Source organism: Lytechinus pictus, chromosome 10, assembly GCF_037042905.1.
Source record: "Lytechinus pictus isolate F3 Inbred chromosome 10, Lp3.0, whole genome shotgun sequence".
In the NCBI taxonomy this organism is placed as follows: domain Eukaryota; kingdom Metazoa; phylum Echinodermata; class Echinoidea; order Temnopleuroida; family Toxopneustidae; genus Lytechinus; species Lytechinus pictus.
This window is the reverse complement of record NC_087254.1, coordinates 36,537,375-36,562,615: the sequence shown is the minus strand read 5'-3', so window position 1 is coordinate 36,562,615 and position 25,241 is coordinate 36,537,375. Positions and strand designations below refer to the sequence as shown.

Genomic DNA, 25,241 nt, shown 5'->3' with positions numbered 1-25,241 from the left:
ATAGAGGGCGTTTCTAATTCCCAGTTCTTTGATATGCTGAAGTGTATAAGATTTAGACTGAAATAGAAAACAAATATACATATTTTTAATTCCTTGATGTACAATGGCTTGCAGTATTACTTGGTGTTAGAGACAATATAAAACACAACGCTCTATTAAATCATGTAAAATTTTTGGTCAAAAAATATTGACAATAACCGTAGACTGGGAAGGGTCCCTCCATGTAAAGAAATATGCAGGGCCATTAAGGTAAAAACTCATCGAATATGAAAAGGCAATTTAAGGACATTGCACAGTTATGTTTGTGCGCATTATGATCTGCGCATAGTTTACACTCTGCGCGCTGACGTCACAATGGATGAACAGGTGATTAATTAGCTGTGGGTATGAGCTGATTTTTCTCATCTTTTGCACTTTAACTGCAGATCCGATGCGTTATTTCATGAAGCTAAAAAATTGAATTATTCCATGAACCATTCAAAAAAATATTCTCTACAATTTTACAATACTTCACTCTGCAGTGCTGCCAAGAATCACGAATATTACCCCGAGTTTGAATAAATGGTATAGTGGTTTTGATTTTTTCTTCACATAGATACTAAGCATTCGGCGTATTTTTGGTGTTTTAAAAAGCACATTTGCTCTAATAAAAATGCTGATAGTTTAAAAACAAGCACATGAACCCCTATTTTTTAATGTCTGTACCTCTTAGGTATACCTTCCTCTACAACTCTGCAAATTTTGGTGAAAATGACATGGATTTTTAATAAAGTGCAGCATTTATTGTACGTTTGTAGTTTGTTACTGAAATTTTACATTTTTTTTGGATTGGGATTTTGTTATCTTTTACGCCATTTTTAAGAACTGACAGTGCTGTTAAACTTAAAATTGTAAACAAATAGCACTATAAATAGATTCTCCATTCTAACGATACAATTAATAAATCTCTTGCGAAATTTGATGACTTTTTCATTTATTTTGACTGAGTAATAGAGGTTTAAACTCATTGTAGTAATATTGGGCGGTCTAAAAATGCTAAATTCTTTTGAATGCGCAATTCTTAAGAACATCAATTTGGGTGAACTTTGAAGCTCTATAGCAAAAAATCAAGCACATGGACCTATGTTAATTTTTACATATTTCGAATACTAAGGTTCTAAAGTATCTATGTGCAAAGTTTAGTGAAAATGACATGGATTTCACTTTAACTGTGGAACGTCCTTAAGAAAGGATTGACTCTACACCATACAAAGAAGGAAAATTTCTCCTAATTGTCGGTTTGATTCAATTACACTCAAGTGTTTATTTATTTATTTCTTCAAACCCATTCTCCCACTGATCCTTACCAATCAATTTAAATTAAAAAAAATATCAATATACAATTATCTTCCTATACTACAAAGCTTATTATGTATAAATTGAATGTAATATTGGTATAATAGTAATAAGTTCAAAATCATTCAAAATATATATATATTTTTTTTGCTTTTCAATTTTTTCGGGGACGAAATATCTTCCGAAAAGTCCCCCCCCCCCTGGAAAATCCTGGAACTGCCCCTGTATACTATTATATACAAAACTAAATGTATAATAGTGAAACGCACCCTTTCGACAAAGCCCCCTCCAACGCCTCTCCACCCCCACCCCATCCTTAATTGTCACAAAGGTGTTCGTTTTTATGCGCCACTCTAACCGGGCGGGGGGGGGGGTTCTAGAAAAGTTGTTTTGAGTAGGTGTTGCCCCCCCAAAAAAAAAAAAAAAATAATAATAATAATAATAATAAAAATAATAATAATAAATTTTTAAAAATAAATAAAAATAAAAAAAATTAAAAAATAATAAAATATGAATAAATGAATAAAGTAAAGAATGAATGAATGAATGAATGAATGAATGAATGAATGAATAAATAAATAAATAAATAAATAAATAAATAAATAAATAAATAATTAAATAAATAAATAAATAAATAAATAGATAAATAAATAAATAAATAAATAGATAAATATATAAATAAATAAATGAATGAATAAACAAATGAATATATAAACAAATATCCAAATAATCAAACAAAACAAAACTGCGCAGCAAGGCATCGCACCGTATAAAAAAGCATCACATATTTCTTTGCTTTTACAAATGCAATTTTTTATCTTCCACACCAGTAAGGGCCTATATGCATTTTGATTTTTACTGATGTGTTTTTGGAAATTCTTCCATCGATCATTATCACACAGTAAAAACGCTGTTACATTATTTTGTTTGATATATATATATATACAAGTTACAACATGATGTTTACTACATAAGCCTTACAATAGTTTTAAAGTCTTAAACAACAAAGTTTATATTTTTGATATCTAATTCCCAATCAATTGGTTGTTTAAGCTGTTTAGCAACTACTGTATAGTAAACAGCGCTGTGTCAAATTTTAAGCAACGTTCTTTTTACTGTACTGTGCATACTCTTCAAAGAGCAATATAACCCAAACCTGCCTTCAGTGGCGTACCGTGGGTCACGGCATTGGGGGGGGGGCACCAGAAAAAATTTGAGTCACTTAGTGAGCGCGAAGCGCGCTCAGTTGTCAGGTATACTGACCTAATATAGAGACATTTTAAGGAAGCACTTGTAGTCATTGTAATCATGAACAAAAATACGCATCTCAGCAATCAAATAATGCGAGCGCGAAGCGCGAGCTAAATTTTTTTTATATTCAGACCTAAAAAGGGACATTATAATAGAGTTTGTAATTATGTACATACCTGTCTCGCTAAACAATGCGAGCGCGAAGCGCGAGCCAAAATTTTTGTATATCATGACCCCAAACAGGGAGATCTTAAGGACTATATTTTAGGAATCCCTTAATAATACATATCTCACCATAGTCATCTAATGCGAGTGCCAAGCGCTTGCTGATTTTGTTAGAATTACATTTAAACACTTATGAAGCATTTGTAGTCATTGTAATCATGAATAACATACGCATCTCACTAATCAAATATTGCGAGCGCGAAGCGCGAGCTGAAAATTTAGGAAATTCAGACCTGAAGAGGGGCATTTTAAAGCTTGTTTGTAGGAATTCACGAAACCATACGTATTTCACTAACCAAATGATGCGAGCGCGAAGCGCGAGCTGAAAATTTTTGATATTCAGATCAGAAAAAGGGATATTTTAGGAATTCACGGAGAGCAGACATAATCTCACCAATCCACTGATGCGAACGTAATCACGGACGGGAAATGTTTCATATTAATACCTTAAAATGGGGGCAATCACTTTATGTAGTCATGAAAAAGAAGCACATGTCACTACATAAAACAATAATATATTTGGTGTATATTGACTTGAAACGAGAGTTTTTCGTACAACAGGTTTATATATCTCTTTAAACAGACAATGCGAGCACCAGGAACAATGACAACATAGGCCCTGAGCAAATTATGTTTCATAAAGTTATGATAAAAATGTTTCCTATGTAATATAACATAACATGATTATAATATAATATACCATTATAATGAATAATAATTTCTTCTTTCCCACTACGTTCCCTTCCTTTCTCCCTCTTTTTCTCCTTTACCCCGTTTTTTTTTTTTTGTCAGCCGATTGGGGGGGGGGTGGGCACGTGCCCCCATGCCCCCCGTAGTTACGCCACTACCTGCCTTGATATATGCATGATGTGTTGGAGAATGGACAAGTTTAATCCATGACGCAATAACTAGGTTGACACTCTTTCGGTCTCAATATTGTTTAAAAAAATGAAAAATAAATAAAATAAATAAATAAATAAAACAACCACCCTAGCTGTCGACAGATTGCAGTCACGTACTTCTTCTTCCATCTGTGTATATTCGTACTAGTATTAGAACGCGTATAAACCAAAAGGGGATTCCCGTGAGTCTATGTGTGCATGTGTGTGATGACAATGTGATTGTGATTGGCATTGTGATTCAGTGATTTTTTATTTCCTCAGTTCATCCGAAATGCATGAGAAAAAGAACAATAATTTGAATATTTACATTATTGTAGGTGGAGTGTGAGTGTGCCGTTGGTCCGTGGTACGCGTGCAGCTAAATGGGGGGGGGGGGGGGGCATAATAGTTACATGATAATTCATACTCGTTGTGCAGTATATTGCTCTTTGATACTGCTGTGTTAACATGGTTAAGGGGCCTAAGCTGTGCTTTACCGTTATCCTTTCCGTCCTGTGATGTTCCGAATTGTACCATTATAGTCATGCACTGTGAATTGGTCTGTATACTGCTAATCTAATATAAGGCTAGATATTTTCTCTATACTGAGAGGGTTAGCTATAGACGTAGAAATGGAAGCAGAGCAATACATGAAGTTTAATTCAAGACGGTCGCCCGTTCTCGCGACCCGAGGATGCGTTGCGTCTAGTCAACCAATGGCTTCCAAATCAGGAGTTGGTAAGTTCACTTCAAGTTCATGCATGGCTTTGTATGCCAATGTACTATGTCAGCCCACCATCATGCAAATACACATCGTTTTACTTCTTGTGTTTATTTAACTCTTTATTTATTTTTTTGAGGGGGGGGGGTGTCTCTATAGGGCACCCTCAGACCATGCTTTATTTTCCCCCAAGGAAGGCCGGGGGTATACAGAAGTTGGAGTCCATAAACGAGTGGACAAAGCGACCGAGCCGGGACCGAGCTGGTTGCGAGAACATTTTTTTAATGAATGTTCACATTGAAATTGAAGGCTCTGATACAAATGGTAGCTGCGGAAACAGCTGCAAGGTTTATCCTTACCAATTCCATTATACATGATTTTATCAAATTAACATTGTTCGGTTTAGACATTTTCTTTTCCTGAACGTTTCTTTATATTTTGGTTCGGATGGGAAATACCGTATAGATATAAATTATGATCTGCATATTTATGATACAATAATGTGCCGGCAAATCTTGTCGATCCCAATCTGTTTTATCTCTCTTTGAGAAATATATTTGAAGTTCCTCCATCACTTCTCTTCTTCGTCATGTTCTTCAGACATTTTGGAAGCTGGGGGGAACGCCGCGGATGCTGCCGTTGCCATGGCAGCGGTCCTCAACGTTACCGACCCAGCGTCCACGGGAATTGGAGGGGACTGCTTTGCCCTCTTCTATGATGCTAGCTCAAACACTGTCAAAGGAATTAATGGCAGGTATATAGTGCTTAATTCATGTGTCCTAGTTTGTGTGTGTGTGGGAGTGTGTTCCTGCGGGTGAGAATATATTTTATGTTTCCGAAACCCGCGACGGAACCCATGTCATCTGGTAAAATATTTCATCTGCATTTACCTTTGTCCTTATATTATGTACAGACAGTGGCGTAACTACGGCTGGCAAATAAAAGGAGAAAAGAGGGAGAAAGAAAGAGAAACATAATGACGGGGGGGGGGGGGGGGATTATTATATAATTATATTGCATTATTTTATATTATTTATATTATGTTACATAAGAATTTTTTCATAACTTTAAGAAACGTTATTTGCTTAGTGCCTTTATGTGTTCGCCATTCCTGGTGCTCGTATTGTCTGTTTAATAAGATATACAATCCTGTTGTACTAAAATATCCCGTTTTCAAATTAATATTTGAGCCCACTAAGTCACTAAAAAACCTCATTCAGGTGAAATAATTTGCCCACGCGTATGTACAGCAATACATTTGACACCTTTGCCCGTGAGCAAGGCATTAAATCGACAATGCTCTTTTATCCTGCATTCAAATACATTAGAAATGCTTTATACGCATCATTAGGTGTGCACTTGTTTTAAAACAAAACAAAAAATGTATACGATTTTGATGTATGTTAAACACAGTATTCGTTGACATAATTTGTGTTGACAATTTTATCATTCTTATTAATTTGGTTGATTTGGGTTGCCAGAATTTTCTTTATACATCTTTCTTTCGAAACTGTACCCTTGACAAGTATTCCCAAATTCACCCATAAACCAGTAAAGCGATGTTTCAATTGTTATGTCACGGACGTGGTGTTGGGGCAAACGTACATTCCTTCATAAAACATTTTATAGTATTTTTGACACCCTTATTAGTACGTTACGTACGTAACTTGCCCACTCTTGGTTGAAAAATAGAGATCCTTTTACGTGTTTCTTGACACGCATGGCATATCCACTCGTCAATGCAAGTGGCCCCCGGGCTCAAGTATATGGCTCTAAAACCATGGACCTATAGTAGGTCCATGGTAACCCCAGATTTTGACCTGGGATTTTAATCTGGGGTTTTAATCCCAGATATAGGACATATACATTTTGCCTTGTAGACATAGTGTGTATCAATATATCGTGTATGTGATTACACATTATGACCTTTCGCAATACGCAAGATCATGACCATTATTATCTTGACATTTAGTCAATATTTACTTTCTTCTCTGTGAACATTTATTATTATTTTTTTTAAATAGCTATTTTATGGACCTTGATCTTTGGAATTATACATCTTCATTTCTTTTTATCATGAAACATAAGTAGCCGCAAAAAATAGGACTAAGGTCAAAATACAGACGGAGAATGAGAGAAATCGGTCTTTGATATATCTAAACTCCTCAAATTTCCTTTTTGGAAATCTGAATTAATTTAAAGATAAAAACTATAGGCGTACTGCGCTTACAGTGACATATACGATTTTCACTATGCAAAAGATTAACAAATATCAGAATAAACATGGAAAGTCTTTGTGATTTTTTTCTTGTTATCACTCAGTTGTAGTTGCAACAGACCAATAGCAGATCTACGGGGGGGGGGTAAAAGGTTTAATCCCCTCCCCCCCCCCCTTGGGCTGCCAAGTGAAAAAAACGACAAAAAGGGGAACAAAGAATAAAAGGAAAAGAAGAGAAAGGAGAGGAGAAAAGATAAGAGGAATAAAGAAAAGGGGGAAATGGAGTGAATAGAAAAGGGTGAGGGGAAGACTTGGAAAATAAAAAGCTTTCATGTCACTATACAATTTTTTCCCTCGTTTGCTCGCGCTTCGCGCTTGTGTAGCCTGTTTGATGACATATCTTCAGCTTTGAGATGCTGACCGGGAAAAATTGTATGTACAAATATTTTCGTCCCCCCTATTGGCGAAAGCTGGATCCGCCCCTGAAAATATAAAAAAAATCGGCTCGCCGCTTCGTGCCTCGCGGGTGACGGTCCTTCAGGCCAACCCACCCCGCCCCTTGGAAAGAAGCCAGATCTGCCCTTGCAGGCGATCAGTAACATGATGTGAGTGATGCTGATAACCATAATGTTAATGACGATAATGATGATGATGATGATGATGATAATTGATGACGATGATAATACTTGATGACAATGATGATGACGATGATGATGATGATAATTGATGACGATGATGATGATAACAATTGATGACGATGATGATGACGATGATGATGATGATGATGATGATGATGATAATTGATGACAATGATGATGACGATGATGATGATAATTGATGACGATGATGATGATGATAATTGATGACGATGATGATGACGATGATGATGATAATTGATAAGGATGATGATGATGATGATGATGATGATGATGATGATAATTGATGACGATGGTGATGATGATAATTGATGACGTTGATGATAATGACGATGATGATGATGATTATGATGATGATGATGATGATAATTGATGATGACGATGATGATGATAATTGATGACGATGATGATGACGACGATGAGGATGATGATGATGATGATGATGATGATAATTGATGACGATGATCATGACGATGATGATGATGGTGATGATGATGATGATGAAGATGGTGATGATGATGATGATGATGGTGGTGGTGATAATGATAATGGAGGCGTCGTGGAGTATTGGTTACGTCACATGACTCTTAAGGATCGAGGATTCGAATCCCACACGGGGCTAATGTCCTTTGGCGATGCATTTATCGACGTTTGTCACTCTCCACCCAGGTGTTAAACGAGTAGCCAGTAAGATGTGAACGTCAATGTGATTACATTAGCATGTGTGCATCTGTAAAAACGTATGCCTTGCTTGGTCAAGATGTTCCCCAGGGAGTGGAGATGGTGCGCTCTATGTGTGGAACAGTAATGGATCAAATGACCGGAGTAATTATAATAATTACATGTAAAAAGCTTAGATACATAAAGTATGAAGCGCTAAATGCAGCTATTAAGCATAATGATGATGATGATGATGATGACAGTATAGTAGTAGTAGTAGTAGTAGTAGTAGTAGTAGTAGTAGTAGTAGTAGTAGTAGTAGTAGTAGTAGTAGGAATAGTAATAACAACAATAATAATGACAATAACAATAATAATAATATTTGATGATGATGATAATAATAATAATAATAATAATAATAATGATAAAAATAACAATACTAGTGGTAAATAATGATAGTAATGATGATGATGATAATAATAATAATAATAATAATAATAAGACTGACAGAGATAAACCTTGGCAAAGCAGATATCAATGATTTTAAGTACCTTGAGGAGAAGTACAGTATTAGAAGGAAAGGAAGGAAGATCGTCGTGGAGGAACTAAAACAAAGAATAACAAGCACTACAGCAAAAGTAAAGAGGTACACCGATCGAGTGTCACAGTATAGACAGAATTCCTTGTTTGAGAACAACCAGAAGAGGTTCTACCAAGAAATAAATGGAAAGATGAAAGACGAAGTTCCACCACCAGATCCAGCTGCAGCAATTGCCTTCTGGAACAACATTTGGAGCCAACCACACAATCACAACCAAGAAGCTATGTGGTTGAAAACAACGAAAGAGGAATGTGCAACTATAGTTGCACAGGATGATCTGACGATCAACAAAAGCAAGCTAGAAAAGATCATTCGGAAAATGGCGCCATGGAAAGCTGCCGGTCCAGACGGTGTGCAAGCTTTCTGGGTTAAAAGGTTCACAAATTTTCATGAAAGGCTGAGCATGCAAATGAACGAGATTGTCGTGAATGGTAACCCCCCTGATTGGATGACAAAAGGAAGAACGGTTCTCATCCCAAAGGATCCTACAAAAGGCAACATTCCGTCAAACTACCGTCCAATTACCTGCTTGTCGATTCTCTGGAAGTTACTGACTGGCATAATATCAGAAGAAATATATCAACACCTGGACGATCAAGACATACTACCATGGGAACAGAAGGGATGTAGAAAAGGAAGTAGAGGAACAAAAGAACAACTATGCATCGACAAAGGAATTATGAAAGACAGCAAGAAAAGAAAAACGAACCTCGCAATGGCATGGATTGACTACAAGAAAGCATATGACATGGTTCCGCACTCTTGGATCATCGAGTCTATGGAAATGTTAGGGGTAGCAGACAATATCAGAAGGTTCCTCATTACAAGTATGACGAGATGGAGAACTAAGTTGGAAAGTAATGGTGGAGTGCTTGGAGAGGTTGGTATCAAGAGAGGAATCTTTCAGGGAGATAGTCTATCTCCATTGCTGTTTGTGATGGCAATGACACCATTAACTAAGGTACTCAGAAGATCCAGGCTAGGATATGAGTTCAAGAGCAAGGCAAAAATCAACCATGTATTATACATGGACGATTTGAAGCTGTTTGGTAAGACACGAAGTGACTTGGAGTCTCTCATCAACACTGTGCGGATCTTCAGCGAAGACATCGGTATGCAGTTTGGGTTGGATAAATGTGCAATGATTACTCTCATGAGAGGTAAGCCAGCCAATGACAACAACTTCCAGATGCCGAACGGAGAAGAGATCAGATCAATCGAAGACGGTGGTAGCTATAAATATCTCGGAATATTAGAGGCAGATCAGTTGAAACATCAAGAAATGAAGAAGAAGATTGAGGCAGAGTATATCAGGAGAATTCGGAAGGTGCTCAAATCCAAACTAAATGCTGGAAACATGGTGAAGGCTGTTAACACTTGGGCAGTAGCCCTAGTGAGATATGCTGCTGGCATAGTTGAATGGAACAAGCTTGAACTCGAAACCCTGGACAGGAAGACAAGGAAGTTGCTAACTATGCATGGGATGTTTCACCCAAAGTCTGATGTAGATAGACTTTATGTGTCAAGAGAGAAGGGAGGACGTGGTCTGGCTGGAATAGAGGAGACTGTAAGATATGAGGAACAAAGCCTATACTGCTATATTGAAGGCCAGATTGATACCATCATGACGGCAGTCAAAGAGTCGATGAGGAAAGGAAAGGATGTGACAGCGAAACAGCTGAAGGCTGATCAAAGGAAAATGAGACTGGAAGGATGGAAAGAGAAGGTGATGCACGGGCAGCATTTAAGACAGACAGAGGAGTTTGCTGGCCCAGAGAGTTGGCAGTGGCTGAAACGAGGAAGTTTAAAGAAGGAGACGGAAAGTATGCTAGTTGCTGCTCAGGACCAAGCAATTAGAACAAATTACCGAAGAGCCAAAGTTGAAAAGGAGCATACATCTCCCTCATGTAGAATGTGTCATGACAAAGACGAAACGGTGTCTCATCTGGTGAGTGAAACGGCAGCAAAATGGCACAGACAGAGTACAAAGGAAGGCACGACAGAGTAGCAGCTGCAGTTCATTGGGGTCTAGCCAAGAAGTACCATTTACCCCATGCGGAAAAATGGTACGAACATCGGGCAGAGCCTGTAGTAGAGAACGACGATGTAAAACTTTTATGGGATTTTAATATCCAGACAGACAAGGTCATTGAAGCTAGACGACCAGACATCGTTCTCTTAAAGAAGAAGGAAAAGGAATGTCTCATCATAGATATTGCGATTCCGGGAGACTGCAGAGCTTGGCGTAAAGAGGAGGAAAAGATACAGAAGTATAACGATCTGGCATGGGAGCTGAGAAGGATATGGAAGGTGAAGACGAAGGTGGTACCAATAGTCATCGGAGCCTTAGGAACAGTGACAACAAGACACAGAAGCTTTCTGGCTGTTCTAGGGGTCGAGGTGTCCTTTGAAACGATACAGAAGGCAAGCTTGCTTGGAACAGCTCATATCTTACGGAAGGTCTTGAATTAGAAAGAGAAGTGAACAATGAGAAGAGGATCCATTTGATAGAATATAGAACAATAACCCTAGATTTCTGGAAGAAGTCCGGTTGCTGTTTAATATACCAACATAACATCAAGTTGTGGACAATGGAAATAATAATAATAATAATAATAATAATAATAATAATAATAATAATGATAAAGATTTGAATAATGCTACCGAAGGCAATGAATGGCTGATACGATAAATTTTACATCATAAGCACTTCCACAAGTTCCTCCCGTATAATATATATGTCACTATACATTATGAAATTGAATAAAATCTAACTTTCAATTGATAATCTTAATATTCGTGCACTGTTCTCATTATATCCTCACCTGTTACAGTGGGAGAAGTGCGATAGATGTATCTCTTGAGACCTACACCCATCTTGGTTTCAGTGATAATAACCGTCCTCCTCGACACCATGGTCTTCATGTCACTGTTCCGGGGGCAGCGGCTGGATGGGTAGATACTATCGAGACATTTGGCTCAAAGAAGGTAGGGATTTAACTGTATACTCTACATTAAGTCCTAAATATAGAATATTTATTATTATTATCATTATTATTGTGATTATTATTAATGTCGTTGTTGATGTTGTTGTTGATGTTGTTGTTATTATCATTGTTATCATTATCATCATTATTATTGTAATTATCTCCATCATCATCATTTTTAGGCGATTTAATTTTGAACACTATTTCTTGTTTCGGTTATTTTCTTCTTTTTTTCAGCACGTACGCTGAATTCATTATGTACATGTCGTATTGTTTTTGTATTGTCTCTCAACTTCCTCAGTTTGCTGGTGACCATTCTCCCTTCTCCCTCCCACCCCAGCGCTCCCGCTAACCAGGGCCATGAGCTCCACCTGCCTTTCAAGTTTAAGTACAACCTCTTTGGGGGTCACTGCATGGAGTCAATCTCCAGTGGAGAATCGAAATAGTGATAAATATCAACCATATTGCCCCCTCTACAGCTCACTTTACAACAAATACTGCAACCTGCCATTGCACTTGCCGAAGGAGGGTTTGCAGTGCATCCTATATCTGCCAATCATTGGAAAGAGGGAGTCGATTCATTGAAGAGAGAGAGCAACCCCCATGGCCACACTATGCTCCTGGGGAAACGACCTCCAAGGACAGGAGATATCATGCGAATGCCACTCTTGGCTAAAACATTCAAGGTAATAATAATTAATAGTAATAATTAATAATGATGATAATTATAATGGTAATAATACACATAATAATAATAATAATGATAATAATGATAATGATGATAATGATAATGATAATAAAAATAGAAATGATAATAATAATGATAATAATAATAATAATAATAATGATAATAATAATAATGATAATAATAATAATAATAATCACTTAAGCTGTAAGCTGTTTTTTCAGTTAGCGCTGGATCACATAGCAGGATAATACCTCATTCTCATACGTCGAACGTCTAACAAGAAGGCAGAAGGTCCCAGCCATTGTGGCCTAACTTTCTGGAGACATATTTTAGACAGAGATATATGAGAACAATGCCTCTACGAATTTTCTTTTTCTTCGTTTGATATCATGATGGTGAACTGCAAATGATTTAAATTACCACCACCGTCATCCTCATAATAATAATAATAGATCCTTCTCCCTAAGTACAAAGAACCAATCCGGTCCCTAATCAAACTTCTCTAGGAGTGAGACGATCTCTTTTAGAGAGTGGATTTTACCTCTTTATGGAATTAAAATAAGTTCACCCCCGAAAGAGATATTCAATCCAAATGCAATGGTTCAGCCTGATGGGCATGTGATTCTTTGCATGCAGAGAGCAAGGGCAGCGGAACGGTTTTCAAAGTGGGTGGGGGGCTGACCATGCAAAAAAAAATCATAATAATATAGTAATTTTTACGTTTTTGTACACGGTTTTTGAAAAAAAAGTGAGGGGTGCTGCCAGCCGATTCCGCCGCACCTGGAGAGTACACTCACATCTACTTTAGATCTCTCGATGATTCACACTGAATGATTGATAACATTGCTGCAGCAGCATAACAAAGTAGTTTCAAATACCATTCTCTGCCATAAAATGACCTCCCCCCCTCATAAAAGGTGTTAAATTAAATCCATTTTTGTTGTGAAAAGTCGACTTTACGTACCTCATTATTAATAACTAATTGTATTAACATAATGGTTAGTTTCGGTCATTATCGCTCATTTGGTTTACGTAGCAGACGATGCTATCCTGCTAGTATATAGTATACCTACGCAGACCCTATTGCAAATCAAAATCTATTCCGGACTCGATATTTGCTTCATCAAACTGTAGCTATGTTATAAATATCTGTAGGCAAGTTTTAGTAGAAGAATATTTTTACTTTCAACATTAAATGCTTTAATTAAGTTTATTTGGACTGTATTAATTGTTTCAAATGAAAAGGGTCTAGGAACAAAAACTATCATATGTTAATCACGTGACGTTGTACACAGCAATATGCCATGTTCTGCCTGCTCGATCTCAAAGTTTGGGGGAAAAATAAGATGTAACCATTATACCAGTCATAAAGTATTATACATCAAACTGTAGGTAATCTATTTAGCATGAGATGACAATCAATTTGGCCCTTATTGACCCTTAGGGATATTCCATCGGGAAAACAAAGGTGCCAGGGTCTCGAAAATATGGGTGATTTTAGACCGTTTGCCATAGCAAGAGTTGTGAACATGGACACTTTCAAATGAACAGTGAGACGTTATTGGTGAATTAAATGTAATTATATTTACATCAAATTAATAGAATTGAATAAACTTTTCACACTATTATCAATCTGGTGTGAGATTATTAATAATTATAAAGATATACCCGAATTTCTGCAATATCACGTCCATGAAAACCACTGTTCCCTGTGTTGAAGCTGTGTGTGTGGACTTTCGGACACTCAAATGCACGCGACTAACCATTATGAGATAAATTCCAGTTGTGGGAACGATCTCAAAATTACTTTTTACAGAATTTAATATTATGATCACCAAAGTGTCTGTTTGTATGAATAAAAAATATGTGCTAAAGGACTCTGGAAGAAATTGTGCAATTGCTGAGAAATAGGCAAAATAAGCGCGGATTCGGTCACTTAATATTCCGTCGGGCCTTTATTCCAGCTATAATAATACACTGTCCCACGTGTGCCTATCTGTGTTGGCGATCTTCAGTGTGATCGTTTTTTAGCTAGATATTATGATTTCACAAAGTTCAGTTTATGTAACTGTACCAGATCTAGATCCACGATGTTATATCAATACTTTACCTTGGTTTTACAGACTTTCTCACGAAATCAGTGTTTTACTGTAACTACGTTCATTTAGCATTAAGGGCGGTGATATAAGAGTAGAGGGGGGGGGGGGGGGCTGTGTCATTTCAAGTGATTACGATCCATAGAGATGTATATCTCTATGTTACGATCTTACTTTGTACTTGTCGCAGCTTTCTAGAAGAGCCGTTATTTGGAAGCTAATGTAAAGCATGTCATTTGCAAATAAAAGAAACTTAGACATAAAGATGATGAAAAATGTTTTTTTAAGTATCGAAAGAAAGTAATTGGCCATAAAACTAAATTTGTGAAAAAGTGATATCATTTTGTGAAGTCGTACACCTTCAAAATACTCTGGTTCCTTCCATAAAGTGACATGTTAATTCATGAAAAAATTGACCCAGGACTAAAATCCAGTTAAAAACCAATTAGGGCAAAACCAATTGAAACCAGTTGGCCAACTGGTTTCAATAGGGAAATTGGAACAACTGGTTCCAATTGAAAACCAGTTGCCAATTGGTTCCAATTGAAAACCAGTTGCCAATTGGTTCCAGTTAAAACCAATTGGGCAACTGGAACCAGTTGGCAATTGGTGTCAATTGGTTCCAGTTGTTCCAATTTCCCTATTAAAACCAATTGAATCCAATTGGAGGCAACTGGTTTCAATTGGTTCCAGTTGAAACCATGGACGGAAATCTGTCCCGAAAGGTAGGGGGGACAACGGGCTGATCCAGCCTTGGGGGGGGGGGGGGCAAAAACATTTTCAGCCATATGTTAATCCCCGATCGGCTGCTCGAAGGTAATTTTTGTCTGTTTCATTGAAGGAGTAGTCCTCATGGTCACTTTTTAGCTTTATTCTTATAAATCAACATAAATATATGATATCATTGTCCTTATTTATATAATGCGAGCGCGAAGCGCGAGCAAAATTTTTTTGGAAAATTTATGTATTTTTTTCCTAAAATTTGAACATTTTGGGCAATGTTTGTTATCCTGAAAAAGATGTATATACAACTAAATATTTACCACGACCGCGAAGTGCGAGCAGAGCTTAACTGATGGAAAAGGTACCTGTTAAAGACTGCTTGCAATTAGCCATGAGGACGTTACATATTCCAACAATCAAATAATGCGAGCGCAAAGCGCGAGCTGAAATTTTTTGAAATTTTTACCTAAAGACTGGAAATTCTAAGCACTTTTTGTAACTTAAACATATAATAGGTATATAACTAAGCAATTGATGCGAACGCGAAGCGCGAGCGGAAAGTTTTGAGATTTAGACCTAAGAACGAGACACTCTATTCATGTTTTGTAAATCATGAAAAGGATGAGTAATTGGGGGTCTTTCTTACACCCGGTCCTTACATAAATAAAGCGAGTGCAAAATGCAGCCAGAAAATGTTCATATACGTTTAATTTGAATTGATCGAAAAGGTACTTGTTAAGGACTGCTTGCACTTGGCCATGAAGACGTTACATATTTCAACAATCAATGCCAGCGCGAATCGCGAGCTGAAAATTTTTAACATTTTTTCAAAAAGAATCGAAAATTTTGATAAATTTTTGTAATCGTGAACAGGTTAGCTATATAACAATTGATGTAAGCGAAGCGTGAGCAGAAAAATTCGAGATTTAGACCTAACAAAACGGGACACTCATGTTTTGTAAATCATGAAAAGGATGAGTAATAGGGAATCTTTCTACATTAATAATGCGAGCACAAAATTTTTGATATTGTAATCTGAAACTGGATAATGATATAAATAGAGAACAAATTGAATATCTGAATAAACATAAGCGTTTTTCAGATTTAGACCTAGAATCTCGGCATTTTACACATCTATCAGCGAGCGCGAAGCGCGAGCTTAAACTTTTTGATATTCTGATCTGATTCTGAGTCAATTTCAGCTATATATTTCATGCACTTCGTAGGAAAATTGTGAGGTGGATATGGATCACACTTAATATTTCATTATTATTTGAGTTTTGACATAGGACCGGGACATCCTTATAGGACAAGTCATATGAAAATGATGACTATCTTCCTATTCCTCTTACTAAGCGCGAGATGAAACAAAAGGGACAATTTAATCATTAAATTTATATCTTATTTATTAACGCATTTTGCGGGCGAGAAATCTGATGATATTATGGCCTGAAAACTGGACATTTCAAGCACTTTTGTAATTAGGAATAGAATGCATGAGTTAAAATATTTTTAACCATCAATGCTAGCGCAAATCGCGAGCCAAAATCTTTGATAAACTGTCATGAAAATCAATATTGAGACATAAATCGCCAATCAAAATACAAGTAGCACTATCTGCTACGTTTTGACAATCAGACTTGAAAAGGGATATTTTCAATCTAAATGGAATACACAAAAATAATAGGTACTGAATAAATCGAATTTGCGAGCGCTCAGTGCGAGTAGAAAATGCCAATATTCAGACTATAAAGCTGTAACTTTTATAGATCACTTTTTTTTTAAATCCGTTTGTAAATCACACAAAATAATGAAAGTTCGATTTCCGAGGTGAAATGTATAATACATATTGACTTCCAAACATGATATTTAAGCTCCATATTGAAAAATCACCTAACAGGCAATGCGAGCGCGAAGCGCGAGCGAAAATTTTATATAGTGACATGAAAGATTCTTTCCAAGTTTTCCCTCATCTTATTTTATTCATTCTTGAAAATTTGACAAGCAAAATAAACAAAGGTTTTCACCCAAAATGTAAGGTCATTTAGTCCAAAATACATGTATTATTTCGAATGTGAATGATGCATTTTTCTCCATCATAAAAGACCAAAAATAGTAGGGGGGACATTTGATATTGTGTCCCCCCTACTATTTTTGGTAGGGGGGACACGTCCCCCCTGTCCCCCCTGGGATTTCCGCCCATGGTTGAAACCAATTGGAGGCAACTGGTTTCAACTGGAACCAGTTGAAACCAATTGATTTCCAACTGGATCCAATTGGAACTTCCAGTTGGAATTAACTTAATTAGTTACAAATTAATTAGCATTGGCACTAACTATTGCTCATGCCAACATAGAAGCAGTGTTATATGTCTATTAATACCAATGTAAAGGGCATTGATAAAATACAGACTTTCATATGAATATATTTATATGGAAGATCTTCAAATATATGTATTTTTATTTGATGTAATTTGGTAACAGTTAGTGGTGTACTAATTATCCTTTAATCTGTTTTAATTATAATCTATAACATTTATGAACATGGTTTTCACTGCTAAGTATTCTAAATACTTATCTTTAAAAAGTGTGGTACTTGAAATTGAAAAGAATTAAATAGATACATTGTTAATGATGACAAATCTCATAAAACATTAATCTGTGCACACTGGCAGATAATATGCAAATTAACTGGTTTCAATTGGATCCAGTTGGGTAACTGGAAAATTTCCAATTGGGGGGGCAAAAACATTTTCAGCCATATGTTAATCCCCGATCGGCTGCTCGAAGGTAATTTTTGTCTGTTTCATTGAAGGAGTAGTCCTCATGGTCACTTTTTAGCTTTATTCTTATAAATCAACATAAATATATGATATCATTGTCCTTATTTATATAATGCGAGCGCGAAGCGCGAGCAAAATTTTTTTGGAAAATTTATGTATTTTTTTCCTAAAATTTGAACATTTTGGGCAATGTTTGTTATCCTGAAAAAGATGTATATACAACTAAATATTTACCACGACCGCGAAGTGCGAGCAGAGCTTAACTGATGGAAAAGGTACCTGTTAAAGACTGCTTGCAATTAGCCATGAGGACGTTACATATTCCAACAATCAAATAATGCGAGCGCAAAGCGCGAGCTGAAATTTTTTGAAATTTTTACCTAAAGACTGGAAATTCTAAGCACTTTTTGTAACTTAAACATATAATAGGTATATAACTAAGCAATTGATGCGAACGCGAAGCGCGAGCGGAAAGTTTTGAGATTTAGACCTAAGAACGAGACACTCTATTCATGTTTTGTAAATCATGAAAAGGATGAGTAGTTACAAATTAATTAGCATTGGCACTAACTATTGCTCATGCCAACATAGAAGCAGTGTTATATGTCTATTAATACCAATGTAAAGGGCATTGATAAAATACAGACTTTCATATGAATATATTTATATGGAAGATCTTCAAATATATGTATTTTTATTTGATGTAATTTGGTAACAGTTAGTGGTGTACTAATTATCCTTTAATCTGTTTTAATTATAATCTATAACATTTATGAACATGGTTTTCACTGCTAAGTATTCTAAATACTTATCTTTAAAAAGTGTGGTACTTGAAATTGAAAAGAATTAAATAGATACATTGTTAATGATGACAAATCTCATAAAACATTAATCTGTGCACACTGGCAGATAATATGCAAATTAACTGGTTTCAATTGGATCCAGTTGGGTAACTGGAAAATTTCCAATTGGGGGGGCAAAAACATTTTCAGCCATATGTTAATCCCCGATCGGCTGCTCGAAGGTAATTTTTGTCTGTTTCATTGAAGGAGTAGTCCTCATGGTCACTTTTTAGCTTTATTCTTATAAATCAACATAAATATATGATATCATTGTCCTTATTTATATAATGCGAGCGCAAAGCGCGAGCAAAATTTTTTTGGAAAATTTATGTATTTTTTTCCTAAAATTTGAACATTTTGGGCAATGTTTGTTATCCTGAAAAAGATGTATATTCTAAATACTTATCTTTAAAAAGTGTGGTACTTGAAATTGAAAAGAATTAAATAGATACATTGTTAATGATGACAAATCTCATAAAACATTAATCTGTGCACACTGGCAGATAATATGCAAATTAACTGGTTTCAATTGGATCCAGTTGGGTAACTGGAAAATTTCCAATTGGAAACCAATTGGAAATCATTTCCAGTTACCCAACTGGTTCCAGTTTTATTTCCAGTTACCCAACTGGTTCCAATTAGAATTCATTTCCAGTTACCCATCTTTCCAGTTAGAAGTCATCTCCAGTTACCCAATTCAACCAATTGGTACCAGTTAGGATTTCCAGTTACACAACTGCATGGTTCAAGTTAGGATTTCCAGTTACCCAACAGGTTCCAGTTAGAAATCATTTCCAGTTGGAAGTCATTTCCAGTTACCCAACTGGTTCCAGTTAGGATATCCAGTTGCCCAACTGGTTCCAGTTGGGATTTCCAGTTGCCCAACTGGTTCCAGTTGGGATTTCCAGTTACTCAACTGGTTCCAGTTAGAAATCATTTCCAATTGGAAGTCATTTCCAGTTACCCAACTGGTTCCAGTTAGGATTTCCAGTTGCCTAACTGGTTTCAATTGGTTTCAACTGGAAATTGTTAAAACCAATTGAAACCAATTGAAACCAGTTGGAAATCCAACTGGTTTCAATTGGATTTTGGTCCTGGGGAGCAAATACTATTTCAAACTGTAAACATTTTTCGATTTGGATGCATTTGCTCTTTGAAATGGTTTCAAACTATAGCCATACAATATCCTTTAGAAACTACTATTCAAACATTCTTCATTCAGACCCTTGCGGCCTGTGGTAAGAGAGGTTTCTACGAAGGTCATGTTGCAGAGGCCATAGTTGATATCATCCAGTCTAATGGCGGCAGACTCTCATTGGCCGACCTCAAAGGTCACAGGTCAACCTTTGAAGATCCAATCAATACGAGTTATCACGGAGTACGTGTTTGGGAGCTTCCACCGAACGGCCAGGGAATAACCACCCTTATGGCTCTCAATATCCTTGAGGATTTTGATCTGAAAGGTACATACCGATATGTCATTAGAAATTCGCAAAAGTTGTATTTAACCTCATTTTATATTTATTTGCAAGCGTCATATCAAAACCAATAGAGTACTGAAGTGATGACGTCAGTTGCCGTGGTGTCATGGCGGTCTGGTTCTAAACAAACGAACCCGGAGCGTGTTTCTCATATGAGAAAATGGCTGCTAACAGAATTTCATCGCTTGCAGCCTCAGAATGATGGTAATTTTTGCCAATACAAATATGTATAGACGATCGTCAACTGCGACTCTGTTTAGAACCAGCCGGTTTGTTGTCATGACAGAGACGTCACACTTCGGTACTCTATTTACATTATAATAGCAAAAAAAGGATGTTAGTTGAGAAGAAAAATATTGATTTTTTTTTTCGAGCGATAATTAACGTTTCATTTAATGTCCGGATTTCATGCAGTATATAAATAGAAAGTTTTAACTTTATATTCACTTTTACATTTGCATTTACTTTGACATTACATATTTTGCTTTTTCTTTGCAATTACCTTTACTTTGCAACATTTATTGCCATATTTATTCTTCATTTAGACAATAAAGTTACCAACATTCTCTCTTTTGATTACTTACTCCCTTAACTGTATTGGATTTAACATATCTATATCTTTTTATTCTGCATTCCATTCACTTTCCTTTGCGCTTAAATTTACTTTTATTTCTATTTTTGTATTTACATTTACATTTTTTCGTTGTTTTTCATTTCGCTTTATTTTACTTATATTTTGCTGTACCCTTTTACATTCATTTGACTTTAAAATAGTCAATGTTTTTTATACAGGCCATTTTTAAGACGGATAATAATAATCAAATTGTTTGATTTAGTTTTTAATATTTTTTTCTTGAATATAAATTTTCGCTTCCTTGTGACGTTTATTCCAGAAATGGGGCACGGCAGTCCAGAGTACCTTCATCACATAATCGAAGCATTAAAACTTAGTTTTGCTGACAGCTTAGAGTTTTGTGCAGATCCTAATAAGGAGAGAGTGCCAACCGAAGAGTTACTCTCAAAGACATATGCTTCCAGTCGGCGAAATCTCCTGGACCCAAAGAGGTATACATTAATGGGCATATGTAGGCCGCTACAGTTTCTTATATTATTAAAGGGCGTGTCCAACAATACATAAGAGTTTATTTTGATCAATAGAGAAAAATAAAACAAGCATTTTTCATCAAAATAGGATGTAGAATGATAAATTCATTACAATTAATATAGTAGTTAAAGGGCAGGTCAACCTAACAAAGTTGGTTTTGAGCGATAGAGAAAACAAATGCAAACGAGAGAGACGATGATGGGGATCCTTCACAGTTATTGTACTTCATTGTATGAAATAAAGAATATTAAGATTTTGGCAGATTTTACTTAAAGAAAAACACCTTTCACTTGAAATCTTTGGATGTGCTATTTCAAGATCACTGAAATTATCAAAAATCATTTTGGCGACTTATTATTGGTTAGGGGTTGGTAGGTACATTATGGCATAACGGACGTTCTGCTCGCATGTGTCGTTAAACGAAATATAACTAAAAACAGTAAAACTTATCTTTGCTGTTCGTTGATAGATTTTCACCGAACCTTAAACAATATATTTCTTTCATTTTCTACCTTTTTATTTATAACCATATACATCATGGCAAACTTCTCTTAACCATTCAACTATGTTTTAAAAAGAGAGATATAAAGTCGGTTTCATTATAACTAATAATAATTTTCAGGACTACTTTCAAGAAAGAATACTCTACTCTCAAATCTCCACTTTCTCGCCTATCCATTTATTCTCTTCTTCTATCCACTGTTTCTATAACACTCCACATGGTGTACCGTAAACCACATCAGCGATAATAATAATGAATATTATTATATGTTAATGATAATTGATCGAGAGGAAATGATACAATAAATTCTTCTAATTTGGGCAATTACAAGGTTTTTTAATGAAATTAGACAGACGTAGAATCTATGCTTGAAATAACTAAATTATTTGGATGATATGAATGTTTGCTCATTTTGTACTGTGCCTTATACAGGGCCAGTAGTCTGGTAACTCAAGGAAATCCTTATCCTTTTAGTGGGGATACAGTTTACTTGTCTGTGGTAGACAATGGCGGCAATGCTTGCTCGTTCATCAATAGTAATTTCTTACGCTTCGGAACAGGCCTCATTCCCAAAGATTGTGGCTTTGCACTTCAGGTGAGAGTGCATTACTTCTCTTTCCTACGATATGCATACGACATTCAAATTTACAAAGGTACGAAGTATTTTATGATGGGATCCCCATCTGTATCTATTCTACGATATATCATGTGTACGATGGTCCTTTATCCATCCTACGATGATTATGTGTAAGACCCTTATTTATCTGGTACGATGTATCTAATGGCATTGACTCATTGTACGATGTGCGTATGTATTTTGACCGAAAGGTATGACTTCTTTCTGATGGTACTTTTCCATCCAACGATGTGTGTAAATTATTTATTTATCTACAGGTACAAAGTATGCTATTTATGGTCTATTCCATTCTACGATATGCATACGACGTTAATTTATCACTGGCACGACGTATCCGATGGTCTTTATCCTTCCTACGATCATAGACCATAATTAAATAATGCATCAATTGAAAAACATTTATGATTGTACTCAAAATTATCCCAAACAAACTTTAGCCAGCTAATTTAAGCTAATAATATTGTCACACAATTATGTTTACCAAAATGTCCATCAAAATCCTAGAAGGTGTATTAATATACTCCTGTCATTGTTTCCCTTTATATATGCGCCATGCATGCACACAGTAAAAACGCTGTTTAAGATTTTATACAACGCTGTTTACTATATGAACCTTACAGTATTTGTTTAACCGTTTAAACAATCATGTTTAATTTATTGACAATTAGATATTGAAAATTAAACTTTGTTGCTTAAGATTTAAACAGTTGTTTAAACTGTTTAAACAATTACTGTAAGGTTCATATGGTAAACAGCGTTGTATAATTTTTTTTACTGTGCAGTGTCGAGGGATGAATTTCCGCTTACTCGAGGGACATTTGAACTGTATAGCAGGAGGTAAACGCCCCTATCATACAACCATTCCTTCTATGATTACCAGTGCAGAGGATAATAATCAACTTTTAGCAACTTTTGGTGTCATGGGAGGATTCATGCAACCACAGGGTCAAGTACAGGTGAGGATAGGGGTATATTCGCTCCAGGGGACAGTCGGAGGAAAGGTCGGAGTAGTGCCCATCTGGAGAGAGTTACACCGACCTTCCTCCTTGTTTCCAGGGAGTATCTTGGTCGGAGGAAGGTCGGAGTAACTCTGTCCAAATGGGCACTACTCCGACCTTTCCTCCGACTGGGCTCTCCCGACCAAAACATCCTACGTATGGGTCGTGATAAGATACTAATATCTCCGGAATTTTAATCCATTCATAATAGAACTTTAATCCGAATATATAGGATCCCACTTGTGATCGGGACTAATGATTATGATATCATGAAAAGAATATTTGGAACAATAGTGCATAATATTGATGATGAAACTGTAAATTTGAGGATAATTTTTTTCTTTGGTTATGAATTGTTTGACTGGCAGGTACTTCTGAACATGGTAGAATTCGGCATGAACCCTCAGTTGGCGTTAGACAGCCCTCGTCTTTGCCTCAGAATCGATCAGCAAGCCAAGATGGGTCAAGATCTTGTTCATCTGGAAGAATCGTTCCCATCCTCGACCTTTGATGCTTTATGGTCAAAAGGTCATAAGGTCAAATCTATGTCGGGATTCGAGAGGGAGATGTTTGGGCGTGGTCAAGTCATAACAAAGGGAGATTGGTGGAGTGCCGAGACGCATTGTGGGGAAGGTGAAAGATCACAGGTTTTGTGGGCGGGGTCTGACCCGAGAGGAGACGGCATGGCAGTAGGAATGTAGGTAAAATTATCTGTTCACCTCAGGAAAGTAAACAGTTCCTGATGCAGAGCTATGTAGTGGTGGAAGCTCCATATGCTCGATCGATGCATGATACACACGCACACTCTTTTTTCCCCTTGACTCTATCCTCAAGATAAAGCCTCTCGACAAGATGGTCAAATCCATGTTAGTATGAGAATATTTGAAGCAATATTTTCTGTATCAATGTTTCATTTTATCATGAAATCACACTCTTCCTTTGATTTAACCATCACCATTATCTCCATCATGACCATCATCATTTCCATAGCTTTCATCTTCACCATTGTCACATTCAACCTCATCCATCTTCATCTTCATTATGAACTGATGTTTTCGTATATGAAAATATACCCATTCTGCTGTATCAATGTATCAAATCATTTTAATAAGTTTGAATCTGTTGTTGTCATTTTTTCAAGCAATCTCCTTGATGACAATCCTATTTTGCTAATTGTAAATGTTGTAATTGGTAGTGGATCATTTGTGTCGAATTGTGTGTGTGAGGGTGTATGAGGCTGTGTGGGTATGTGTGTGAGGGAGGGTGTGTGTGTGTTGAGTGATAATTTAGTATACTTTATCTATGATTCATGCCAGGAGCAGTAAACAATTTTGTTTGTTATGATATGAAAAATGTTTATTAACGAATTATATGAATGTACGCAGAAGAGAATTAAATCAAAACGAATTCGACTTGTATCATAATGTTACTTTATTCATTCTGTATGCAATACTATGAAACAAAGATCATCTCATAAAGTTTTCAAGGAATGATCAAAATGTGACCAGCCGCCTAAAAACCAACGATACTAATTCTCCCAAAATGAATTTTCATTGAGCTTGAAAAAATACATCATAAGCTTAAAAATGACAACTTGCCAAAAACGATCAAAAATAATCCTCACTGCAGGTACTTGATTGAATGCAGAAGTTTCTCTGGCGACACTGCAGTGGGTTGAGGGTAGCTGATTACATTTCACTCCCACTGGTTCGGGTATTATTTTGGAGGTGGTGCTCCCCCTCCTGTAGAATCAGTGGCGTAATATAGGGGGCAGGGGACAATTAGCCGCCCCCCCCCCCTGGCGGATTTCACCGGGAAAATAAAAAACGGGAAAAGGAGAAAAGGGAGAAAG

The 25,241-nt window shown here is 36.3% G+C and overlaps 1 protein-coding gene across 1 annotated transcript; it reads left to right on the top strand.

Moving 5' to 3' along the window:
• Nucleotides 1-4,117: 4,117 nt before the first annotated feature.
• LOC129270577 (glutathione hydrolase-like YwrD proenzyme) lies at nucleotides 4,118-24,806 on the top strand. Its single transcript, XM_064105986.1, has 9 exons — nucleotides 4,118-4,430; nucleotides 5,014-5,167; nucleotides 11,383-11,536; nucleotides 12,015-12,221; nucleotides 19,889-20,129; nucleotides 21,041-21,212; nucleotides 22,187-22,349; nucleotides 23,174-23,347; nucleotides 23,758-24,806. Exons 1-9 carry the CDS (start codon nucleotides 4,325-4,327, stop codon nucleotides 24,088-24,090), a joined length of 1,704 nt encoding a protein of 567 aa, XP_063962056.1. The 5' UTR covers nucleotides 4,118-4,324; the 3' UTR covers nucleotides 24,091-24,806.
• The last annotated feature ends 435 nt before the right edge of the window (nucleotides 24,807-25,241 follow it).